Raw genomic sequence first — 18,722 nt, 5'->3', positions numbered from 1 at the left:
TTTTTTATATTTAAAAAATGCGTAAAAATACTATAAATTATGATAATTGACAACATAAAATATGTTTTGAAAAAAATACAAAAAATTCCACTGATTCTTGAAGTGAATCTATCGTAAAAATACTATAAATCATGATAATTGACAACATAAAATATTTCAAAAATGTTGTATGTGGGTAGTCTAATTCTGCCTTCAATAGCGTCAAAGAAAGTACATGTTTGTGATAAAAAAAACTTATTCCTTTATCAACGCAAACAATCGCTTCAAAAATTCCGTTATTAGCCCCAAAACATACCATTTATATTATTGGGTCCGTGCATAGCACGGACAACATTATCTAGTATCTAATATAAGAATAAGAATACTTATCTTTATTGATTGACATCTATTTAATTATCTAAAAAAAATATAATAATTTTAAAATTACATAATTTAGACCTTTTCCAATTTTTTACTGCAAATTGCATTTACTGATTAATGTGGCTTTAACATTTAATCATTTTTTATTAGCTATTTGTTTCAAATATATAGATATGAAGAGATTTTTTTTAGAAAAATATTTTAAAAAGAAAAAGAAAAAGGGATGTGGGTGCAAGAAAAAAGCCACCCGTTTTTTTTTACTATTATTGTGCACTTATGATTGTAACTTTTTAAAAAACACATAATCTGCACAAAAAAAAAAAGATTACAAAATTTATTAATTATTAAAATCAAATTAAAATCTGAAAATAAATATTAAAAGTGTAAAGACTTTACAAAAACATGGTTTTACAAAAATAAAAAAAATAAAAAATAACTTAACTCTTTCTTTGGTCTCCCTTTTTGACTTTATTATTTATATAAAAAATAGTTTTTATCCAAATCAATATCCAAAAATGTAAGTTTTTGCTAAATTATTTAAAACTAATATTTTAAACAATCTAAATTTGTATTAGTTGGTATTTAAAATTTAAATTTTCAAAAAATCTATATATTTGCTAAATGTATTCTTTTAAAAATTAGAAAGTTACCATATTTGATATAACTCTTTTTTATTTTTATAAAAATAAATAATAAAACATGTGGCTAATGTTTAAGTATTATTGGACTCTTATTTTTATTCTAATTAGAGTACTTATTTTTATTAATTGACATCTATTATATATAATTTAAAAAATATGTAATTATTTTAAAATTACATAATTTAGATCTTTTCCTAAAATTTCTTTGCAAATTGCCGTTACCTATTAATGTGGCTTTAACGTTTACATTTTTATTAGTTAGCTATTTGTTTCTAATATAAGATATGAAGAAAATTAGAAATACAAAATCAGTTTAAAAAAGAAAAAGAAAAAGAAAAGGGGTCATGGGCGGAAGGAAAAAACCACTCATTTTTTCACCTTTACGGTGTATATCTGCCATTTGATAGTTTTCAACACACACCATATAAGCTATTAATTTTCATTATACTTGGAGAAGTATAGGTTGTTATAATAATGTTTTGTTTCTTGAAAGAACATACCATGTACATATATTATGATAAAATTCTATTAGCATCAAATATTAATATAAAATTAAAATATCATATATAATTATATATGCACTTTTGTTACTCAATAATAATTTATATTATTTATTTTTAAATTAAAAAATAATTATATTTTAATTTATTCGCACAATGCACGAATACGTATACTAGTTACAATAGTTTGCCCTTTTTTCTCCCTTTTCTTTGCCAACGATTTGGTTCGCTTTGGGATCACGTAAACACAAAATGGTGAAAATAATTAAAGATGTGACTAAGGTTTGACGATTAGGGAGATTTGGTGTGTGGAAACACCTGACGAAAATCACAAGAAGCGAATATGAAGGAGGACTTTTTTGTACTTTCACTTAACTTCTCCCGGTGCCCGAGGCTCTGCTTTTTCTCTCTCAATCGGTTAGTTTACTTCAATCGGTTGCTACTCACTGCACCCTTTTCCTTTTCTATACTTGCGATACGATACAACCCTCCTTCTCTCTCTAAAACCCTCATCAGAGTTTTCTCTCTAACAAAAAAATGCAAATGCAAGTGATCTTCGTTCTCCTCATTCTCTCTTTCTCCTTACAATGCGTCCTCTCTGATGTTGATCCTGATCCTGTTGTGAAGCCTGAAGATGTAAACGATGTCCTAAATGCTTCTGAGTTCAACTCGTCTAGATCTACCTTCGCTACCATGATCGATAAAGCTCTCGAAAAGGAGTTCAACGAGACTGACGACAAGACAGATGGTTAGTTCAAATTCGACTTTGCCTTTCTTAAATCGATCAAAATATGCAATGCCGGGCTAAAATTGCTTGTTTTTAGAGTAGCTATTTCACACTATTCTGATTATAGAAAACAATTTCAGTAGAATTACTGAAAGTCTTGTTACATATACGCTTTCTGTTTCTTGATTTGCTTGTTTATCTTCTGATATACTTACTTACCTCTAATACTAGTGATGAAGAAGGTTTTGATTGTGATTTAGGCTTCAGTAACACTCGTATCTGGTCTTTCTTGATACACTTAATTATTTATTTTTCATTTCAGTAACTGATCACAGAAGCTTCAACAATAGCGTGGCGGAGCAAGAGGTTTGTCCCTAGTTCCTTCGAGTTGTCTGAAATAGACTAATTGTGAAAATAATTTGGCGCCCAATTACTTCTGAACTTAAAAAAATTACTGAAATTTTAGTTGGAAGAAGGTATTGCCATAGTTCTTCTCTTATCTGTTCCTTGAAATAGCGCTTGGATAGGATATTTGTAGTCTGATTGCTGATCTGTAGCTTTAGTTGGCTTGTTTGAGGGTTGTTATTTATATATTTATCCACTAGAGTATTTAGCTATAAATGGGAACTATTTAAAGAACTATTATTCAAGGATGAGTTTTCGGCTCTGCCATTTGGAACATCTTCTCTGACGAAGTACATTCTAGTTCTGATGGCTGTTCTTATACTGCAAGTTTTGTTTTGCTCCCTTGGTCAATTAGCTACTGTTATGTGTTGATGAATCTTTTATTACCAACCGGTTGAGCTTCTCTTACTCAAAGGAGATAAAGGTTGGTGTTAGTGTTACGATGTGAGGTTCAGTAGCTGTTCTGCTCATAGTTGGACTGAAACTTAATCCCTGTACTCCGATTAACCAAGTTGTGATGCATGATAACGGTGATGCTTGTAGTTCAAAATAGGCATAACACAATTTTGATGAAAAAGAAGTAGCTTGCTTTTCTGAGCTAAATGGTATTGTGATATTTACTGTCTGTTTATGTGTAGGTCCTGATGATAAGATATAGCGTGTTGCTCTTTTGATATTGATATTTCCATTTTCAATAACACATGACAAGGGGAGAGATGTTAATCTGCAATTGACAAGAATAGCTAATTAAACATTGACTGTCTTTGGAAAGTAAAAAGAATGAAGTGCTATTATGTTATTTATCAATTTATGAAATAAGAATTTTGATATTGGAATTTATTGGCTGTTCTTATTCCTGAGAGCTAGATACAGATTAACATATGGCTGCTATGGTAACAAAAGATTCTCATTATTAGTAACTTGGATGTTTTATTGAATTATTCAGCTAGTAGATTGTTTTAAATGATGCACTATTCCTTAGCTTAAGGCTCTATTTTTTGCTTACCATGTAGCTTGCAATTTGAATAATAAATGTCGGAGAAAAATCTTTGGATGTGTCTTCCCATTGTCGTTCTTTTTGACTCTGCGCCATTGATTCCACTATTATTAGTGAGGAATCATGGAACAATTCCATTATATATAGAGAGATTGGGGACATAGTTCATATGGATATAGTTAGTCTTGCTTGGGCTACTTTAATGGTAGTCGTACTTTTTCCTTTCACTCGTAGTGTGGGGAAGGAGTGGACTCTAGGGGTTCTACTAATTGAGTTAAGGAAGCAAACTGTATCAATATCAATTGCTTTCTAGATGGTTCTGCAACACCTTTGGGCTACTTTAATGGTAGTCGTACTTTTTCCTTTCACTCGTAGTGTGGGGAAGGAGTGGACTCTAGGGGTCCTACTAAAGGAAGAAAACTGTATCAATATCAATTGCTTTCTAGGTGGTTGTGCAACACGTTTGGAAATAACTGTGACCTGATTCCAAATCTGATGTACTACCTCCATTCACTTTTACTTGTCCACGTTAGACTTTGCACGCCCCTTTAGAAACAATAATTAATATGAGTATTTTACCATAATACCCATATTATAATTGATCTTAGGTCTTGGGAAATGATTTGGGGAATACGTAATGTTGAGGGTAAAATAGGAAAAAAATAATTTGTCTTTTCTTGATATGTTAAAAGTGACAAGTAAAAGTGAAAATATATTTTTGGAATAGTGGACAAGTAAAAGTGAATAGAGGAATTATTTAGTGCAACTAAACATTTCTTGAAATGCTTCATTTCTCAGGCAGTTTTGGAAACTGTTGCAAGGGTCAAGCCCAAGAAGAATGAGACAAAGGAGGAAAAGTAAGGTTAATCTAATATTTGACACATGCTAGCTACTTTCAGTGGTCTCCATGTTATTGGAAATTAAAAGACTGAAAATTGTTTGTATTACTGGTTTATATTAGGTCATTCCAGTTGCATGATGTTTTCCACTTGGAGAATGACAATGGAGCTGAAGATACACCTACCTTGATAGATCGAAAGGTACCTATTGCATCTAGAAAGAATTGGGTCGGGTAATAGGCCGCACAGGAGCATTGGTAGTAGTGAGAGATGATTATGGATTCCTGACCATGATTTACTAACTGGTAGCTTCCCTCCTGCTCCTTCATCAGGATAATGTCTTCATCATGTCTAATCGCAAGTCGAAGTTTCCAGTGCTGCAGCTAGACTTAAGGTTAGCTATAACTCTGTCCATCCTGGTCATTTTGAACTTCGTGAAAAAGGAAGACTATTATGTTAAGAGGAGCTATATTATTAAGTGATCTGATTTTATTGTAAATCAATGGGCAGATTGATATCCGATCTTGTTGTTGTCATTGTTTCTGCAACTTGCGGTGGGATTGCCTTTGCTTGTGCTGGACAACCGGTGTGATAACTCATCCTTTGCATGCTTCTACTGCTAATTGGACAACCTCTTTCCTTTTCTTCTGCACTAGTGCTAATTTAGATGCTGATAATATCTACTTGGCTGCTTTTACACATTTTAATTTATGCATTACCTGCCAGAAACAAGTAAGTCCTATCCTGTTAATATCTTTCAGGTTTTCACAGGATATTTGCTAGCAGGATCTGTAATTGGACCTGGGGGTTTTAACTTTGTCAGCGAAATGGTGCAGGTATGTTGATTTTCTGATTCATTTAAGTAACTTATATAGATAATGTTATCATGTAAAATACTTTTTATTCATTAAGTTACCAAGATGTTATCAATCAACAAAAACCAGCACTACTATAATCAGCAAATGCCAACACTTCCCCATCGGCTTGTTCAAATGTTTTCTCAATGTCTAGTTTTCATGGACATTGAGGAAAAACCCATCTGCAATCTTTAATTTTTTTGTTTTTTTTGATGAAGTAAGTAGATTTATTTCAAGGCATCAAGAAGATGCAAGCTTTACAAGGATAGATCAGTTAAGCTCACAAAAAAAAAAAGGATTTGTAGCCTCTTTCTAAGCTATAGAGCTAACAAAATCCAAGAAGAGTTCTAAATTATTTACAGGGGTCAGTTTGGACCAACTAAAAAGGCTAACTAGACATCTGCCTCGCAAAAGATTTCTAGAAGTTGAAATTCCATCAAAACATCTTTTGTTCCTCTCTGTCCATAAACACCAAAAGATAACACCAGGGATCATCATCGACATACTCTTGATGGCTTTCTCAACATCCTGTGAACTCCATCTGCAATCTTTATTGCATTAATATTCTGCCTCCTTGTGTAAATGTTAGCTCTGTGGTTGTTGTTAGCTTGCCCATGACCATAGTGAGCAACTCAACAACACTATAGTAGAAACTTCCCATGTAACTTATGTGCCTGAAGTCCTTAAACTCTACTTCTCTCTTCTCTGGGGATGCGGGCAATGTATGAGGCATTGAAGATTTTTCTATGCTTGCAAACTGATGGAACAATTGAGTCAGATTTAGTAACTCCCCAACACCTCCGATATAATGTCATGGATAACCCATCAGGGTCAGGCCTATATGCTCTATGCCTGAACTCTTTTAAAGAGACACCAACTCTTCCTCTGTAAAAGACCTCCATGACTAGTATATATATATTTTTTGAAATTATCCAGTTCATTTATTCTTCAAATATTCTAGGGATGGCATCACCTTGGAAGGTGGCCTCTCTTCTCAACTTCTCAAATTCCTCCCTGACTTGCTGTACCTGTCGCGAAGAAGCAGACATATTCAATTCTTTAATTAAGTTAGTCATTTGAGGAATCACATTATAAAAATGAGATATGTCATTAGTGTTTAAGCTACAAGCGTTTTCCCAAACTGAATAACATGTCTGCGACGAAACAAATACATTAACTTGGATTCAATAGTCTGCCACAGGATATTACATAATTGAATACAAACCTTCTCCCAACTTGCTCGAGCCTTTTTAGTTAAGTGATCGAAGATAGCTTGACGTTTGCACTGCAACTCTACCAAAGAAGCTTGAGCTAAATATTATGAGTAATCATCAGTCTCAAATTTGTTTTTGGAACAAAACACATGGGAATTAGGAATTCAAGCTTAATGCCTACCAAAAAAACATAAAATCTAAAAGGCATGGTTGGATTGAAGAGAGATTCAGCAAAAAAGGTCACCAAGTAACACAAAAGTCAAGGAAATGGATGAAACGGTGAAGAAAGGCAGAGAAATCAACTGTAACACCGATTTAACACTGTTCCACCAATTGCTATCCCACAAAATCCCTATGGGTAGCGTTGGAAGAGGCAAGAGGCCACCTCAGAAGAACCTGCCGTGATGCCGAAAAAGTACCTCATGCACCAGCGTGTCGAGTTACTGGCTAGCCAGAATCCTAGCTTCTCTGCTGCCAGAGAATCTGATTGGGATTAGGTATCGGGCCATTACATATCTTGTGGTAGTGCTAGTTTTCGCACAACCACAGAAGGAAGAGTAGGTGATGCAAAACAATCCTATAAAGTCACTGGAATTTGAGGCATGGTGACTGTCTGATTGTGTTCTCTTTCGTGGGTGTTTCTCACCACTGTTCTGTTACTATGTGCGAAATAAGGCACGAGAGAAAATATTATTAAGATTCATCTCAACTATTGTCTTGCACCGAGCCCTATTGATACTTGTACTTTACACAGTACATAATACATTTTTTTGATGTGGAAACGGCAGTGATGGAGCCAAGATCTTTATTGAGGGGTTTCAAAATATAAAGTAGTAAGCACGCAAAAAAAATGAAAAAAGAAACGCTGAAGTAAAAAAACCTTGAGCCAGGTTCGAACACTTGACCTGCCAACAATTGAGAGTTTTTGCAACCGCTCAACCGTTGCACTATCTCTTCACCTTGTTTCAAGAGGTGTCAACAATAATATATATAAGTATCAAATCAAAATTTGACCTATCTATACAACGTAATTTTCTGATGAAGGGGTGTCGCTTGACACCCCACGGACAAGGGTAACTCTGTCCCTGAGGAGTGGGACACTAAATATAATAATAGATACATGAACTGTCTAACAACCTTCCTCTTGCATCATAAGACTGCAGCAAACCTTGACCATATCTACAAAACCATTGGTTTAAGCTGCATATTCTCGTAACAAAGTGGGACTACCTTTGTTCCCAGTGTCCTTTGAAGGAAAATGATCTGAGAGTCTTTAAGCATGATAAATTGTCAAATATACCTGAACTATTCATCCCAGTCAATAGAAAACAAAATTATATTTATTCTTGATGTTGGTCTTACGGCTTATAGGATCCACTTAGCCCATGTTTAACTGCCACCACATGAAGGATGGTTTGCTTGCTCTTTTTACTTGAAAGTTCCTCATTATTTTGGGGTAAAAAGTTATCTTTAGATGTTAGTCCTTTTTTCCCAAAGAATAGTTAGTCTTTCAGGTCTGTTGCAGGTCCTCTCAATTATTGCACTTATCCCCTCACTGAATTGTATGGACTTGAGCATGTTACCCTTACTATATTGACTTTAGCAGTTTGTAATGTAAGAGGGCTAATGACTCGTTGCATACATTTTCAGAGTTTTGAGATGCAAATTTATATATTTGGAGAGCTGCTTAATTGCCATCTTACCATTACCACTTCCTGGAAATTGAATTTCTGTACAAAACTGCATTATGGCAACAGTCTATAACCTCCTGATAGATTTTTGTGCTTATGGTTTTATGTTGGTTAAGTTGTCTTTTGGACTCCCACAATGGAATGTTGTGCTAATGGTCTAACGGGATATTCTACTTAGGTTTTCTATGTTTGTGTTTCCTAATTTCCAGTGGTTACATCATTCAGGTGGAAACAGTTGCTCAGTTTGGCGTTATTTTTCTTCTGTTTGCATTGGGTTTGGAGTTCTCCACGGCGAAGGTTTGCTTTTGCTTTTCTAAATTAAGAAAATTTTGTACTTTATCTCACTGAGTGAAGGTAGGTATGTATTTTTAATTTGTAACTGCAGCTTCGCATTGTTCGAGCTGTTGCGGTGCTAGGAGGGTTACTCCAAATATTTCTCTTCATGTGTTTGTCTGGTATAACAGCCTCGGTATGGAATTTCTATTATCGCCTTTTTTTGGAGCTACCTTTTCGACATGTAGTTCAGCTCTGAGAATTTGCATTTATGAATTGTTGGTCTAATGTTTGAAACTCCAATTATGCAAAATTGCGCATCTCTATTATATAGTTCCTTCAACTTACTTGTAACCATGAACCAATGATACTTGCAGTTATGCGGTGGGGAAGCATCTGAAGGTGTTTTTGTCGGCGTTTTCTTATCAATGTCTTCAACAGCAGTGGCAAGTCGATGTCGTTATTGAATTTATCTTTCCAATCCAATTCATTGTACCATCAAGTATTTTGTCACTAGCTTTTATTCAATTTCATGTCAGGGGTGAGAACTGAGAATAGCTATCCCAAATAATGGAAGTTTCCTGTTCCTAGAGGAAAATGGAAAAAAATTCAGTTGATATTTAAATTTATAAAGGTATAAGTAAGGAAAGGAGAATAAAAATTTCTACCAAGCATGCATGAATCACTTTCTATTTTGGGCTCAATACCCAATATCAGTTACTTTTACAAAATGTTAGGACCTCTATTGAGTGTTTTTAGACAGGAAGTAACCTCGCCATCATAGGAAAAGTTTTCTGAATAATCTGAAAAGTGGTGTATTGTAGAAAGATGTACTGATAGAATAAAGTGTATTAATAAGATGTGGAGTGGGATTCACTTCAATTTGAATATTATCACAATGCATGATGCATAGGCATTTGTTTCTGCCTGTATCAGTTTTGTGCTTAACTTGCTGCTAAGAAATATGATTTGATGTATTAAAGAACCAAGAAATTTGATAAGAGTAACTGCAAAATTGTTTCGGGATTCGCTGACCTGCACCTGTTACAGATTTTCTCTCACGACACGTTAGCTGTCATAACTTCTAATTACTGAATAGGGAAAATTGGAAAACAGAGGAAGGGAATGCATTTTGAATGTTGAATCTCCCCTAATTAGATGTTATGGACTGTAATGTTGCAAAGGCACATTATGCTATAATTTAGTAAAGCTTCTTATAAATGTATTGAAGATCTTTTTATGAATAACAGGTGTTGAAATTTTTGATGGAAAGAAATAGTGTTAACACCCTCTATGGGCAAGTCACTATTGGAACTCTTATTCTGCAGGTCTGTCCCAGCTGTCCTTCTCTTTTGTAAATATAGCTATATCTTTGACAAAATATTGGTTCAGTGCTATCTTTCACATGGATATGTTACACCAAAAAAGAAATTCTATTCATCAGATTTATCTTATTCTTCTTCTTAAGAGTCCTTCCCTGATTAATTTTTTGAGATGTCTGTGGCTTCCAGGATTGCACTGTTGGTTTGCTATTTGCACTGCTTCCTATTCTTGGCGGTACTTCTGGTGCACTTCAAGGAATGTTTTCCATGGCAAAATTGTAAGCAGTGATTATTGAATGATTTCTGAATTCGGAATATAGACTCAAATCTATGTGAAGCAACTATGCTGTTGCATGCATTAAATATTTTTTTGTGTCTCCATATGCCATATGTTGTTTGAATTGTCTTTTCTTGGAGGTGAGATTATGATACATAGGGTGGTTTATCTGGAAATTATGATGCCAAGCAAAATTGCTTTTATCAGTAAAAGGTAGTTTTATTTATTTCCAGCAACAAATTATGTGCTGGGAGGTATGTATCATATATCTGCATCATTACTTGTGTAATATGTTAAAAAATTTGTCAAAGTCTTACAGTATAGCTGCATCACAAGTTGTATAATAAGCTCAAAAAATCATTGTTTCCACATCTTTAACTAAATCCATGTTGCACCAAAAAGAAATAAAGAGATGCATATTTACTTCATTGTGATTATAGATTCTTATTGCTCGAACAAATTCTTGCATTTCCTTCCTTCCAAATGGACCGTATTGACCAATGTAGACTTCGGCATTGACCAGTTAAGTCCCTACATGTTTAAAAAGACGGTCCAAAGCTGAGAGGTGAAATTGCACTACTTCGTATTAGTTTGACACCTTAAGTGTGAAAACACACTAGCTTAGACCAACTACTACTTTACTGACCTTTTGGATTTGTGCGAAACCAATAAAAATCAGCTGTTGAGTCATTTTGGTTCAGGGTGGCATGTCTCTGTAAGCTCTTACGACGTATATCTCATACCCACAACATATGTATTGCAGGGCACATTCCATCTTTCCTTTCCATAAATCTAAAGTCCAGTTCTGTTTATTAGTTCCGCTGCAGCACAACAAAATCCAAAGAGCACATTTCCTGATCTTCTTTTTATTCTTGTATGCTATTGACTGGATTAAACAGTTAAATGTCAATCTTGCCCCTGACTGCTACTATTCCTTTCATTGCAGATTGGTTGTTCTGGTCATATTCTTGACCATTTTGTCAGTATTATGTCGCACCTGTGTACCTTGGTTTCTTAGGCTAATGATAGGCCTATCTTCACAGGTAACTTTGCATCTCTTGAAATAAAACATCCTTTATGTCACAGCTATTTCTATGTTTGACTGTGATTTACTGAACTTTTTGCAGACTAATGAACTGTATCAACTTGCATCTGTAGCTTTCTGCTTGCTTGTTGCTTGGGTTTGTCTCCTTTTCATATCTGTGAATAGAAAATGCATGGTTCTCAACCTTTTAACCTCTTACTATCTCCTAGAAATGGCTTACTTGTGGATTAAATGTACTATTGCATCTCAGTGTAGTGATAAACTAGGATTGAGTCTTGAGCTGGGTTCTTTTGCTGCCGGAGTAATGATATCAACAACTGATCTGGCTCAACATACACTTGAACAGGTTTGTCATCTCGTACATTTCATCAGCATTTTGTTTTTCCTCATCTCTCTCTTGTCTATGCACACAATACTGAACTATCTTTCAAGGTGAAGATTCTCAATGACACCTAGCCTATCAAAAATTTTGAAGATTATTTAAAGGGAACAAATATAAAAAAATGATGACATTTTAGTTTTTCAGAGAAGACAAGTTTAACAGATTCAAAGATTAGAAAATTTTAATCATCATCTAGACTGTAAAAAATAGAAGAGAATTCATTCGGTGGGTCCCAACTAAATTGGGATTAGGGACTTCTTTGAGAAATGGTAAATGTCAACAAGGGGGTGCTGGCAAAATATTTACAACATACAAACAGAATATCCCTTCCTATTCTTGGAAGGTATGAGTTCTATCACTAGTTCAACATCATTTACAAAATGGAAAATGGACAAACTGCCTCTGACCTATTGGATTGGTTTAAAAATGCAGCCCGTTAACCTATTGGACCAAAAATATCCCTACCATTATCTTATTGTTCAAGTATAGTAGTATATCCCTGAATAATTAAAAAGGTCCAAATATGTCCCCCGCACCAATGGGGTAAGCGACATCAGGGTGTGTTTGGACCTTTTTAATTGCCTAAGGGTATATTTAGACCATTTCAATTGTTAAGGGGCATGCTTGGAGCTAATGTTAGAGTTAGGTCAAAGTTGTTACATATGAAGCTAATAACTTGGACTATGCTTTAGCTTTTTTCTCTAAATTAGTTTTCCCAATTATAGTGTTCTTATGTATCGCTTCCTTGGTTAATATATTCTTTAGCTTCTCTTCCTTGGTTAATATATTCTTTAGCTTCTAATTTTAAAGTGAGGTCAAATTAATCCTAAGAGCGGACAACTAATACGTTCCACAGGGTTCTATGGTTGGTTTGTGACCCCTCCATGCTGAAGTTGCCCTTTGGGGTGATCTCGTAATTCCTATGGGGTTGTGATGACGGGATTGGTCCATTCGGTTTTCCTTGCTTTTCTTGTTGCATTTTGCTCATAGGGTTGAACGATATATAACATATATGCACGCAGTTGTGATAAAAAGTTACAATTAATCAAATCCATTTAGTCTATGATTTTATGTAGGTTTCTCAAACTCTTCACTTTTTGCGTCGCACTCGTGACAACACAGCGTGAGTGTGGGATCCATTTTGGATCAGGTAAAATGATTTTTGGTACTTTGGCCATAATCAGTAGAGAAATTTGAGAGTGATACAATGATTTCTGAAATCAAAACAGAAGATAGGTTGAAATATACTTTAGGCATATGGTTTTTTTATCGTTAAAAGATATTTGTACTAAACAGTCAGCAACTAGAAAGTGCTTTAAAGATATTTACTGGTCAACATCACTCTTGAACGTTTAATGACTCAAGAAGTCTAACACGGACTTTATATTGTTTGCAATAGCCATGTTTAATATTCAGTAGAGAAATTTGAGAGTGATACAATGATTTCTGAAATCAAAACAAAAGGTAGGTTGAAATATACTTTAGGCATATGGTTTTTTTATCGTTAAAAGATATTTGTACTAAACAGTCAGCAACTAGAAAGTGCTTTAAAGATATTTACTGGTCAACATCACTCTTGAACGTTTAATGACTCAAGAAGTCTAACACGGACTTTATATTGTTTGCAATAGCCATGTTTAATATTCAGTAGAGAAATTTGAGAGTGATACAATGATTTCTGAAATCAAAACAAAAGGTAGGTTGAAATATACTTTAGGCATATGGTTTTTTTATCGTTAAAAGATATTTGTACTAAACAGTCAGCAACTAGAAAGTGCTTTAAAGATATTTACTGGTCAACATCACTCTTGAACGTTTAATGACTCAAGAAGTCTAACACGGACTTTATATTGTTTGCAATAGCCATGTTTAATATTCAGTAGAGAAATTTGAGAGTGATACAATGATTTCTGAAATCAAAACAAAAGGTAGGTTGAAATATACTTTAGGCATATGGTTTTTTTATCGTTAAAAGATATTTGTACTAAACAGTCAGCAACTAGAAAGTGCTTTAAAGATATTTACTGGTCAACATCACTCTTGAACGTTTAATGACTCAAGAAGTCTAACACGGACTTTATATTGTTTGCAATAGCCATGTTTAATATTCAGTAGAGAAATTTGAGAGTGATACAATGATTTCTGGGAAAGATTTCAAGGTCTTGAACAAGTCCACGACTCAGATTCTTTCCATCACTTCCATTTGTACTAAACAGTCAGCAACTAGAAAGTGCTTTAAAGATATTTACTGGTCAACATCACTCTTGAACGTTTAATGACTCAAGGAGTCTATCACAGACTATTGTTTGCAATACCATGTTATACCCAAAAGAGTAAGGATATGCATTAATACTTAATAATAATTACAGATTCAAACTTGCCCTAATAGTTCATGCAATCTTTCCTTCAAATAGTTCACCAAAATTTAGGCATATTTTTTCATAACTCTATTTTTTTGAGGAACAGGTAACTGTGTATTCACAAAATTAAGTCTAACACGGACTTTATATTGTTTGCAATAGCCATGTTTAATATTCAGTAGAGAAATTTGAGAGTGATACAATGATTTCTGAAATCAAAACAAAAGGTAGGTTGAAATATACTTTAGGCATATGTTTTTTTTTATTGTTAAAAGATATTTGCACATTTTTTTTTAGACTGGTAACATGTGTATATATATATATATATATATACATATGTATATATATAAATATATATGAATTAGATCTGGTAGGGTAAAAAATAGAAGGCCATAAGAACTAGTCTATGGAGCTTTACAATTGTAGTCCCTACAGCTTCACAAGGAACCTATCATATCAACTAGTGATTCAGTCTCCTCTACATAGTTTTCTTTACACCAAAAAAGGAACAAAAAGAATACAATTCATCTTGATTTTCTGCACAGGATTGCTTTTGTCTTCAAAAATTCTGTAGTTCCTCTCTTTCCTAATTGTCCACCATATACAAGCTGGGACAAGTTCCCACCACTTCTTGTCTCACTGCACCGCCATTATAGTTCCAACACTTCAATAATTCACAACTTGTTGCTGGCATAGACCATCTTAGTCCTACCAAGTTCAAAAAAAGTTGCCACAATTGTCCAGTTATAGGACAATGTAGAAACAGATGGCTATTGTTTTCTCTGGCTGCACCACACATACAACATCTACAGCATAGATGAAATCCCCTTCTTCGTAAGTTTTCTTGAGTGAGACATGCTTCTCTTGCTACAAGCCAAGAAAAACATAAGACTTTGTAAGGGGCCTTAGTCTTCCAGATGAACTTCCATTTCCATGGCCACTGGTCAAATTGTGCATTTTGTCTAATCTGGTAGTTGTATGCAGATTTGACAGTGTAGACTCCATCACTTCCAGATTTCCAGCACAACCTATCCTCAGATTCTTTGAAGCCCTGGAAAGATTTCAAGGTCTTGAACAAGTCCACGACTCAGATTCTTTCCATCACTTCCATTTGTACTAAACAGTCAGCAACTAGAAAGTGCTTTAAAGATATTTACTGGTCAACATCACTCTTGAACGTTTAATGACTCAAGGAGTCTATCACAGACTATTGTTTGCAATACCATGTTATACCCAAAAGAGTAAGGATATGCATTAATACTTAATAATAATTACAGATTCAAACTTGCCCTAATAGTTCATGCAATCTTTCCTTCAAATAGTTCACCAAAATTTAGGCATATTTTTTCATAACTCTATTTTTTTGAGGAACAGGTAACTGTGTATTCACAAAATTCCATCATCCAAACAATGATAAGAGTGAGCACTTACATCCCGTAGGGTAAAAAATAGAAGGCCATAAGAACTAGTCTATGGAGCTTTACAATTTCCCTATAAAATCAACAAAAAGTTCTATATCCCCCACCATATCCTGTTTACACAAAAAAGACTGAGGCAATTCATTCTGATTTTTTGAATGTTGTTGCTTTTGTCTTCCAAGCCTCTTGCATTCCTTTCCTTCCACAATGTCCACCAGATGCTTGCAGGGATCAATTCCCACCAGTCCTCTTCTGACTCTCTTCTTCCAATCTCTTTCCAGCAGTCCATCATACTTTTAGTAGTTTTGGGAACCACCCAACTCACTCCAAGTATACACAAGAACATGTTCCACAGATTTGCAGCTGTTTTACCGTGTAGAAATGGATAGCTATTTATTTCAGCATCCTGGTCACACATAAAACATCTTGAGCAAATATGGATGGCTAGTACTTCATGAGTCAAAAAAACTTTTCTGCAAACTAACCACAAACCACAGGAAACATGAAACTTTTAAGGGGACTTTGGCTTTCCAGATTAGTTTCCAAGGCCAGTTCCTAATCTGCAGTTGGCCAGTATTTCTCCTCCAATAGCATGACTTCACAGTGAACGCACCTTGCTGTGAAGTTTCCACACTGGTCTGTCAGGTGCATTGGTAGTTCCATAGAAATCATTTATCACCATAAGAAAATCTGCAACTCTTTGAACCTCCCAATCATTTAGGGCCCTTCTGAAGTTGAAATTCCAACCTTGTATGCTCCACATCTGAGCATAGTGGCCCTAGTCTGTTGGCTGAGGAGGAACAGATCATGGAAGAGAGATTTCAAGCTCCTTTCACCTATCCAAAGTTCATTCCAGAACTCAATCTTCACACCATTACCCACCTTGAGTTGAATAATTTTTTGAAACTGGGGCCAGGGTCTCCTAATAGTCTTCCAGACACTACCAACCAAAAGTTCCAAGGACATCTTCAGTGATCCAGTGACTTTGAAGTCCATATTTCTCAATGATGATTTTTTTCTATAAAGGCATATCCTCGGCACAGGACCTCCATAACCATTTTTGCAAAAGACGAGTTTTGGAGGCTGAGTTTCTTGATACCTAATCCCCCCTGCTTCTTGTGAAGTGTTACAACATTCCATTTTACAAGGTTGTAACCTTTCTACTCCTTGTTTCCATTCCACAAAAAAGTTTTTCTGAGCAAATTTATTCTCTTCACAATACTCTTTGGCATAGGAAATAGGCTCATCATATAGGAAGGAAGGGAATCCAACACAGATTTGACTAGTGTTAATCTCCCTCCTAAGGACAAATACTGGCTCTTCCATTTTGCCAATCTCCTGTCACATCTCTCTAGACCTCCATCTCTTTGTTCTTTGCTCCCAGGGGCATCCCTAGGTACTTTATGGGTAAGGTAGCTACCTGACATCCAAGATTACTTGCTAATATCTCCATATTATCAACTTTGTTCACTGGCTAAAGATAACTCTTTTGCCAATTAACATGCAGTCCAGAAATGCCTTCAAAAATAGTGAAGATATATCTAATCTGAGATACTTCAGCTTCACAAAATATTAGTGAGTCATCTGCATAAAGCAGATGTGTGACTCCCCTTTCATCTTCTCTATGTCCTTGCACCTGAGCTTGAAACCCTTTAACCAACCATTTGCCCTTACCCTCCTGATCATGTGGTTGAGCCCCTCCATAGCAAAGATAAACAAAAAAGGTGATATAGGATCACCCTGCCTCAACCCCCTCTCGGACGAAAAGAAGCCTTCATTATTGCCATTTATAATCGGAGAGAACTTTAAAGTAGAGATGTAGAGAACGTATCCAGTTGATCCATTTTTTACCAAAACCCATGTCTTCTAGCACCTTAAGTAGAAACTTCCAATTAGCATGGTCATATGCCTTCTCTAGGTCAAGTTTGCATAAGATCGCTGGAAACTTTTGTTTCTCTCTGGAATTCGCTAATTCATTTGCTAAGAGAGCCACATCCATAATCTGCCTGCCTTTTAGAAAAGCCATTTTGGTGTTCATTTACTAATTTCCCCATAACTGACTTCAACCTTTCAGTAATAAGCTTGGAAAGTATCTTGTAGACACTTCCTATTAGACTGATAGGTCTGAAATCCTTAAGCTCCTCAGCTCCAGCTTTCTTTGGTATTAAGGCTATGAAGGTGGCATTGAAAGACTTTTCAAATAACTCTTTCTAATGGAAGTTATGAACAGTTCCAGTAGATCCTCCTTCACAGTGTCCCAACACTTTGAAGAAACTCATTGTCAAACCATTTGGGCCCGGGGCTTTGTCTCCATCACATTGCTTGATTACATTCAGCACCTCTTCTTCAGAAAAAGGTCTTTGAAGCCAATCTTGTTCCTCTTGTGAAATGGTTGGGAAATCTATCATGTCGAAACCAGGCCTCCAACTTTCTGATTCTGAGTAAAGTCTTTTTTTAAACTCAACCATAGCAGTCTTGATTTCATCAGGTTCTACAATTTTTTCTCCTCTAACCACTAATCTGTCAATAGTATTAAATCTTGTGTGAGCAGTTGCCATTCTTTGGAAAAACTTTGTGTTGTCACCCTGCTTCAACCACAACACTCTAGATTTCTGTCTCCATTTTGCTTCCTCATTTTTAGCCATATTTTCCAGTTCAACTACAATGGTTGCTTCAGACAAGTCCCTGCTTTCCATTGTCAGATCAATTCCTACCAATTCTTCTAGTAAACTGTTCTTTTTGTTGGTTATTTCCCCGAAATTGGTTTTGCTCCAATCTTTCAGCTTATGTTTGAGCATTCTAAGTTGGCGGAATGACTTGGGAGGCCCTCGTACTTGGCTCCGTTTGTAAGTTGGACCCTTGTACTTCTGGCTTTGCCAACTGAACCCTTAAACTCATTCAAACACTATTTTAAACCATTTTCCCATCAGATGTGTGTGCGTGTATTACACTCATTTTACACATGAAATTCCACGTCATTTTTTAATGACACATCAGAAATTAAATATTTAAAAATAAATAATATTTTGAAAAAAAGATGCAAATTTTTCTCACTATACTCATTTTCCATATTCCCACTTCATCTTCTTCCTCCCCACCCTCTAATCACCATTTTTCGTCTTCCTCACACTCAAAATTTTTCTCAGTGACAAAATGTGATAGATTATAATTAGCTCTTACACATGCTTTTGGGTTCTATTTATTTAGATTTGGTAAAAAGATATATCAAGAAAACTTCAAATTGAAAAAAAATATGTTTACAAGTAAATTCAAGCAATAGATCTTGAAAAATTAAGTTTTAAAAAAGGTGAATGAGATATTTTTTAACAAAAGCTTTTTATTATGATTATGGTAATGGGGTGTATGTCAAAGAAGAAGAAAAAGAAAAGGGGTAGGGGCGGGGAGTGGGTGGGT

At 35.0% G+C, this 18,722-nt stretch overlaps 1 protein-coding gene across 1 annotated transcript in view; it reads left to right on the top strand.

Moving 5' to 3' along the window:
• Positions 1-1,803: 1,803 nt before the first annotated feature.
• The window catches only part of LOC102590398 (K(+) efflux antiporter 4-like), a 29,295-nt gene continuing 12,376 nt past the window's right edge, over positions 1,804-18,722 (top strand). Inside the window, exons 1-15 of the mRNA XM_006345267.2 lie at positions 1,804-2,249; positions 2,551-2,594; positions 4,429-4,487; positions 4,592-4,670; positions 4,802-4,863; positions 4,980-5,055; positions 5,231-5,305; positions 8,457-8,528; positions 8,617-8,700; positions 8,882-8,950; positions 9,755-9,832; positions 10,016-10,104; positions 11,050-11,146; positions 11,231-11,284; positions 11,399-11,494. Coding sequence (XP_006345329.1) covers positions 2,039-2,249; positions 2,551-2,594; positions 4,429-4,487; positions 4,592-4,670; positions 4,802-4,863; positions 4,980-5,055; positions 5,231-5,305; positions 8,457-8,528; positions 8,617-8,700; positions 8,882-8,950; positions 9,755-9,832; positions 10,016-10,104; positions 11,050-11,146; positions 11,231-11,284; positions 11,399-11,494 — 1,245 coding nt within the window. The 5' untranslated portion in view covers positions 1,804-2,038. The remainder of the gene's footprint in view (positions 2,250-2,550; positions 2,595-4,428; positions 4,488-4,591; positions 4,671-4,801; positions 4,864-4,979; positions 5,056-5,230; positions 5,306-8,456; positions 8,529-8,616; positions 8,701-8,881; positions 8,951-9,754; positions 9,833-10,015; positions 10,105-11,049; positions 11,147-11,230; positions 11,285-11,398; positions 11,495-18,722) is intronic.

The sequence above is a fragment of the Solanum tuberosum genome, unplaced genomic scaffold (genome assembly GCF_000226075.1).
Source record: "Solanum tuberosum cultivar DM 1-3 516 R44 unplaced genomic scaffold, SolTub_3.0 scf00067, whole genome shotgun sequence".
NCBI classification, from domain to species: domain Eukaryota; kingdom Viridiplantae; phylum Streptophyta; class Magnoliopsida; order Solanales; family Solanaceae; genus Solanum; species Solanum tuberosum.
The sequence above is the reverse complement of the archived record's forward strand: the minus strand, read 5'-3'. Positions and strand labels throughout refer to the sequence as shown.